The sequence below is a fragment of the Cornus florida genome, unplaced genomic scaffold, assembly GCF_030987335.1.
Source record: "Cornus florida cultivar Cherokee Brave unplaced genomic scaffold, ASM3098733v1 CherokeeBrave_3.0.0_Hap2_Chr10, whole genome shotgun sequence".
NCBI lineage: Eukaryota > Viridiplantae > Streptophyta > Magnoliopsida > Cornales > Cornaceae > Cornus > Cornus florida.
In genome coordinates this window covers 55,206,817-55,214,254 of record NW_026775580.1, presented here as the reverse complement: position 1 = coordinate 55,214,254, position 7,438 = coordinate 55,206,817, and the positions used below count along the sequence as shown (strand labels likewise).

General features: G+C 38.8%; 2 protein-coding genes across 6 annotated transcripts in view; one reads left to right on the top strand and one right to left on the bottom strand.

Moving 5' to 3' along the window:
* Window positions 1-899: 899 nt before the first annotated feature.
* The window catches only part of LOC132279222 (pre-mRNA-processing protein 40A), a 35,975-nt gene continuing 29,436 nt past the window's right edge, over window positions 900-7,438 (top strand). For all 5 annotated transcript variants that reach the window (XR_009471251.1, XR_009471252.1, XM_059781150.1 and 2 more), the window contains exon 1: window positions 900-1,052. The gene's annotated coding sequence lies outside the window, so the exon portion shown is untranslated. The remainder of the gene's footprint in view (window positions 1,053-7,438) is intronic.
* LOC132277642 (uncharacterized) lies at window positions 4,607-5,176 on the bottom strand. Its single transcript, XM_059779480.1, has one exon. The coding sequence runs from the start codon at window positions 5,174-5,176 to the stop codon at window positions 4,607-4,609; it is 570 nt and encodes a 189-aa protein (XP_059635463.1).

The window sequence follows — 7,438 nt, the reverse complement described above, 5'->3', positions numbered from 1 at the left end:
TTTTTTTCTGCGTAAAAGTAGAAGCAAAAGTTATGCCAAATGAGCCCTAACACTGCCTTTAAATGTGACCATTGTCATAAATTATCTACTAAATTAGCACATTTTAAGGGCAAAAAATTACATGCAATCCAATGTTATCATGTTGCTAATATTGAACTGGTCATGTATGAGAATTATGTAAAAATATCTTAAAATAAAATTATGAGTCAATTAAATATGATATATAGTTCAAGTTGGTCAAAATAAAGAGAATACAATGTTTGACTAAGACATGTGGTCTGCTCGTTACTCTTCTTTAAAAAGGGATCATCAACAAAGAAAAACCTAATAACAAGACTCTCGTCTTATGTTTTGAATGTCAGAAGTTCAAATCGTTTTTTTTTGGAGGAGAAGTTCAAATCGTTTTTTTTAGGGCCACAAACAAAGACTTTTCCACCATCCGAATAAAAAAGACGAGGGGATGTCAGACTGAGCCTGAGCTTGTTGGATCATCCGCGAGTCAAGCTCTATCACATTTGAAGACCTTAATACGGGCAAATTTTTTTATTTTTTTTTTAAGAAAACGGGTCAATGCAAATTTTAAATTAATAAAGATAGTCCATGTAATTATTCGGAAGCGAGTGTAACTTAAAAAAGGCCGAGAGTTACAAGGCCCTTTAATTAATAAAGATAGTCCATGTAATTATTGGGAAGTGAGTGTAACTTAAAAAAGGCCGTGTCTTGCAAGGCCCTTGAATTAATAAAGATAGTCCATGTAATTATTGGGAAGTGAGTGTAACTTATAAAAGGCCGGGTCACGCAAGGCCCTTGGTATGAGCTGGGCTATTAGTACAGGCTGGGCCTTGATCCGTTGAGTTGCTCGCAAGTATCTCCTGCCCATTGACCGATCCCTCTGAATACCCATGTTTCCGGTGTAGCAGAGTTAGATGTAACTCGTTCTCTCTCTAGGGTTTATATTGTTTGGCACAGAAACTTGGGCCTCTCCCTCTCTAGCTGCTATCTGCGACGTTTTTTCACTCATCCGGCGACTATTTTCCTTGGTCTTTGTTCAGGTAACCCTTCTTCTTGTTCCGTATGGCTATATATATATATATATTCAATTCGTTTTACATTTTGTAGGGTATTTGTAATAGGACCAAAATGATTCAATGTTTTTTCGTATACGGACTCAAAAATTGTGCACGAGATAGGCAATTTTGATTCTTGAAATGCTGAATCCAACCAATAATCTGATGTATATAGGGGTTTATGCTTTTCAGTAGCGGCGCTATTCTTTATTGCCGATTAAATTTGATGCAAGTTTATATATATGTTGATTTGGGCTCTGGGTTTTCCCTTGTAATGTTGCCTCTTTCACACAAGTGATTGTGGTTGGCTAGTAACCACTGTAGGGTTAAGTTGGGTGTATGATAGCATGTATAACCAACATAATGACCAATAAAATAATATTGGAGAGGTGTGGGGAGGTGAGGATTCCAACAGGGGTGGGGGTTTGGAAATATGTTAGGGAGCTTTTTTTTTTTTTCCTTGGAAGGTAATTTGGAGGACCAAAGCCCCCTGCTAGGATGTTTTTTTTTTTTTTTTTTGGTGGGACAGCTTCCCCTGGAAGGATATCAACGATTGATAATTTGAGGAGGAGGATGATGACGACAACACAAATTATAGTGAATTGGTGTTGCATGTGCAAGGGGGCTGAGGAGACAATGAACCACCTTCTTTTGCACTGTCCCATGGCTAGGGATTGGTGTGTTGTTCTTTTTGCTTTGTTTGGTATTAACTGGGTTATGCAATATTCCACTAGGAGTCTTCTTGAGGTTTGGAAGGGTTTTATAGTGCGGAGGCCAGCCCTTGATGCCTGGAGAGTTGCCCCTCTGTTTGTGGTGGGTTTTGTGGCGGGAGTGCAATGGGAGGTGCTTTGTTGGAGAGGATGTTCCCTCTTGGGTGCTTAATTCTCAAGTCTCAGTCCTTTATTCTTTTGGGTTCATGGGTGGTATTGTAAATCTAGAGGAATTTTTTGATTTTGTGGATTCTTTGGAAGTATAGTGGGTTCTTTTTTGTGCAGTTGTATTCAGGTTGCTTCCCCTCTAAAGCATTTGCCAATGGAATTTTACTTATCAGGAAAAAATCACATATTGCCACTTAGAAATTGATGATACTTATTATTATAGAGGATTGGATCGGTCATGTTCATATTTTACTTGCTTAACACTTGTAGAAAAATGTATTGCACTAGTAATGATAATCTTGTCGGAGGAACCTGTATTTTAGGACTACGGTTTGTGTTATTTGGTTGGGATGCATGAGAACAAGTTGGTCTTACACGTGTTTAGTTTTGAAATTCTGAGCACAAAGGCAACAGATTTTTAAAAAAACGCAAATAATCTTCTGTTCAAGAAAGGAAATAATGCAACATTGATTGGTGATAATATGAGGTTATGTATTCGTCCCAATTTTGATCAATAAAGCTGTGTAATAACTATTTTGGTTAGAGACAAGTTCAAAATTATTTAACATTGGTGAGCATGTAAGGTGAATGCTAAGATATGTCAATGCATCTAAATTCTCAACCCAACTCTATTCAACAAAATATTTTCAAATCTATTCGGGGTCCGCTATATAGAACTTGTGTTCTTGTTTCTGAATTTTTTTTCTTTCTAAGATCATAAATTCAGTTAAGCCACGTGTTACCATGTCTCTTTTTACCTCAAATATTCATTTTTTTGCCCCTTGATCTTATGCTACTGTTTGGCACTAGTGGTACTCATTGGTCTTCAGTAGCTTGTTGCTGAACAATCTTTTTTTTTTTTTTTTTTGATAAGTACTTGTTGCTGAACAATCTTTTAGTGCTCTCTCTCTCTCTCTCTCTTTCTCGTGATAAGTAAAATAGGAGGTGCAGTTGTGCAGCTGTGTATACAGGATGTATATGAAATAAGAAACTGTACTCCCATCTCTCCTAAAAAATATGCTAGGGATCCATCTACAAGGAGAAACTCCCAGTGAACCAAAAATCAGGGGAGCTCAACAGTCGACACATTATATTTGAGAGTTCAAATAGCAGACTCCACTCCTTCAAAAGACCTTCTATTCTTCTTATACTGTATGCTCAATTAAAAACAAGGAGGAGCTACTTGTTATGTTTCTCCTGCTTTGCTCCACACTCCACAGCCCCACCACTTGGCTACGCTTCCTCAGCCAATCCTAATATGATCCAATGAACTCTAAAAAACTGTACAATAGAAGATGGATAACTAGATCTTTTTCATAGGTAAAGAAGCGAGTTTGAGATAAAGAAGCGAGTTTGGGACACTAGATCTTTTTACAGAGTAATAAGCGCTTTGAGTTTCCTTGGAGGACAATTTGGCCGGAATAAAGCTCAACAAAAAGTTGACTTTTTTTTTTTTTTTTTTTTTTGATAAGTAAGATTGTATAAAAGAAGCCTTCAAAAGGGAACGCATCCCTCAAAAGCTACACAAGACCAAATAGGACCTCTAATCTCTCAAAGAGTCAATAAAGTCCACTATCTCATCAAAGGATTTACAATATCTCCCAAGAACCCAACACAAAATAGAGCTAATAATGGAGAATTTCAGCACACCAATAGAAGTCTCCTTCCCTTCAAAGTATCTCCTATTTCGTTCAAGCCATAAACACAACCAGATACACAAAGGCGTAATCGTCCAGAAATCCCGAACATGAGCCCCCATTAAACAGCCTGTCCAGGCCTCAATCAAGCCTCTGGTAGATCTGGGCATAACCCACTTAACTCCAAACAAACGAAATATCAAAGCCCAACAATCCCGAGCCACTGGGCAATTTAAAAGATGATTTACTGTTTCGTCATCTCTCTCACACATACAAATTGACATCAACTTGTCTCTTCCTCTTATGGTTATCCTGGGTTAATATCTTTCCCAACACAGATGTCCAAACAAAGAAAGCCAACTTGAGGGGGGCCTTAGAATGCCAAATAGTCTTCCATTGGAATGCATCTCCTCGAGAAATCCTAAGACATCTAAAGTATGAGCGAACCTCAAAATGACCCCTAGAAGAGGGGACCCATACCATAGAATCAGGGACTCCACTAACAATCTCTTGATGATACAACTCCTCCAAAAAAAAAAACTACTTAATCTCCCAATCTTGAAAATGCCTCAAAAAACGAACATCCCAAGATGATCTACCACTATCAAGACGATAACAGTCACCCACCAAGGCGTGTCTGTCCGTGGCAATCCTGAAGAGTGGGATAGGAGAGAGCAAGAGACCATTTCCCACGCCAAACATCCTCCCAAAAACGAATTCTGTAGCCATTTCTGACTCGGAACCTGATATGCTTAGAAAATTCATACTATCCCTTTCTGATGAATTTCCACATACCAACTCCATTAGGACGTCTCACCTCTAGCGAACACCAGCCACCTCTGTCCTTCCCGAATCTACTCACAATCACCCTCCTCCACTGTATGTGCCTCTCTAAACCAAACCTCCATAACCACTACCCCAAAAGGGCCTTATTAAAAGGCACTCCCCCCCCCCCCCCCCCCCCCACCAAAACAAGAAAGTCCTGTTGTAATCTCTATATCCTCTCAGAAACAAAAGAAAGAATCTATAAGAGAGAAAGGAAATAAGTAGGAAGGCTTGACAAAGTGCTTTTCATCAAAGTCACTCTTCTACGTGTCGACAGATACTGCTTCTTCGAACCTGCCATCCTTCTTTCAAACCTCTCCACCACTGGATCCCAAAAACCCATTCTCCTCGAAGGCGTCCCGAGAGGAAGCCCCATGTAAGAGATAGGGAAAGAGCCAATGCAATAACCTAAGGTATTAGTAAGTACAGAAATATCAGGAACCTCCCCAACTAGAACCAAAACACTTTTTCCCACATTAATCTTTAATCCAGAAACAACTTGAAACCAAGTATCATTAGCAAACATCAAATGAGAAATCTCCAACTGACTAAGAGCGTCTCTCCCCACCTGAAAACTCCTCAAGAAACCCACATCCACCGCCCTCCTCAGCATTCTGCTAAGAGCCTCCATCACGATGAGGAACAGAAAAGGAGAGAACGGATCTCCCTGCCTCACCCCCTCGAACTGCAGAAGAAACCCATTGTAGGTCCATTCACAAGGACTGAGAAACGAACATTTGAAATACAAAACAAAATCCAACTTCTCCATCTCTCACTGATACCCATCCTTTCCACCAGATAAAGAAGAAAGCTCCTAGAAACATGATCACAAGCCTTTTCAATGTCCAGCTTGCATAATACTCCCGACACCCCACTACACAGCCTAGAGTCCACGCATTCTCCCGCAATAGGAATTGAATCAAGAATTGGTGACCTCCTACAAAAGTGTTTTGAGAATCCGATATAACCCCATCCAACACCTCCCTCAATCTCAAAACAAGTACTTTAGCTATCAATTTGTAAATGCACCCCAACAAACTAACAGGTCTAAAGTCCCTAACATCCGTCACTCCCCCCTTCTTAGGAATAAGGGCAATGAATGTGGCATTCAATTCTCTCTCTCTCTCTCTCTCTCTCAGGAATAAGGGCAATGAATGTGGCATTCAAAGTCCTCTCAAAGCGGCCCCGAGAGTGAAAGGCATGAAATGTACCCATCACCTCTCCCTTAACCATCTCCCAACTCTCCAACAGGAATCTCATGGAAAAACCATCAGGATCGGTGCTTTGCCCCCATTGCAGCTCTTTAGCACCATAAGCACTTCTTCTTCGTTAAAAGGTCTTTCAAAACCACATTCTCAGCAACAGAAATCGAGTCAAAATGAAGCCCCCCAAGCGAAGGTCTCCAACTAGAAGTCTCAATGAACAACTTCTGATAAAAAGATGCAATTCCACTACACACCTCCTCATCCTTGCACAACAACACACCATCCACCCAAATCCTTCCAATATGATTTCCTCTTCTATGGGCATTAACAAGTCTTTGAAAGAACCTCGTGTTACGGTCTCCTTCCTTTAACCACAGAGCCCGAGATTTCTGTCTCCACGAAATATCCTCAAGCACCGCAATCTCAGCGATCTCTGACTGACAAACTGCCCTCCTATTTCTCAAAGCCTCCCCAATATCAGCCAGCCCCTCCATATTATCGATATCAGCAATCTCTGTAAATGCTCGATTCTTTCTCCATTCCAGGGTCCCAAACTCTTCCTTATTCCACCTTTTAATATCTTCCTTCAATCGACGCAATTTACCCGTAAGGATGAAGCTTGGGGTGCCAATCACATCAGAACCGTCCCACCAAGAATGAACCCTCTCCAAAAACATCACGACCATTACTTGTCACAAAAAAAAAAAAAAAAAAAAAAAAAAAAAAAAAAAACTATCATGACCATTGATATTCGTTAAAGAAATGACAATTTTATTATTGTTAATTGGTGTTGTACGTATAAAAAGGATCTAGACTCCCAAACTCGCCTTTTGATCTCACTAACCTCACTTCATCCTCCGCGTCATCCAAAAATACTGATCATATAAGATTCAATATAATATCATAATCTTATCTATGTCCCAGTCCTATAGTGACTTACGAAATAGGTACCTGACACCACTACACTTTCTGAGAATCTCTATTAAAATTCAAATGTTGCGTGGTGTCTATAATTGCAAATATGGTATCACACCAAACTAGTCTAATTACGGCGGTTCACGTCTTGACTGACATATTTTTACTCATTAATGGATCTTCTTATAAAACTTAAACAAATTGTATATTTATTTTTATATTTAAACCCTTTGAGTCCAAAATTATCGCACACAAGTACTCTTATTTTTAATTGAAGAATTCTTAGTACTGTGAATATTTAATTACACATTATACATCATTAACATATGCTACTGTATCCTATTAATAGCATTATATTTGACGTTGATAGAATGAGACTTTTAAGTGATATTAATAAGAAACATCCCTTAGAATATGGAACAGTATCAGCGATTATCTGCCTTGAGAATGAATTTTGACCCTCGTCAAAATTTTACCGGCTTATGCTTTGTATGGTAGGAAAGAAAAAAATTTGATAGAAAGAAGAGAAGAAGGGATGCATGAGACATCCCTAGGGAAGAGATTGTGTATTTCCTTCTTTTTGTTCGGTTGGATAGAATAGAAGAGAATAAATTTATAATTTCCTATGTTCGTTGAGAGAGAAGGAAAGAGAAAGTTTTAGTTGTTTTTTACTTTTTACCATTATATCCAATAATATTTATAGTATTGTAATTTATAGAGGATAATATTGTAATTTAAAACTTGTAATTTAGGATAGTATTAATTTAAAACTTCTATAATAGTCCACTTGTCTTCCCTCCTTTCTTCCGCCCATTTTTGAGCGGATGAAAATTTGTAGAGGAAGGATGGGTCATCGTTCCTATTCTCCTTTCTTTCCTTGTATCATCTCTACCCTCTACCGAACAAAGGAA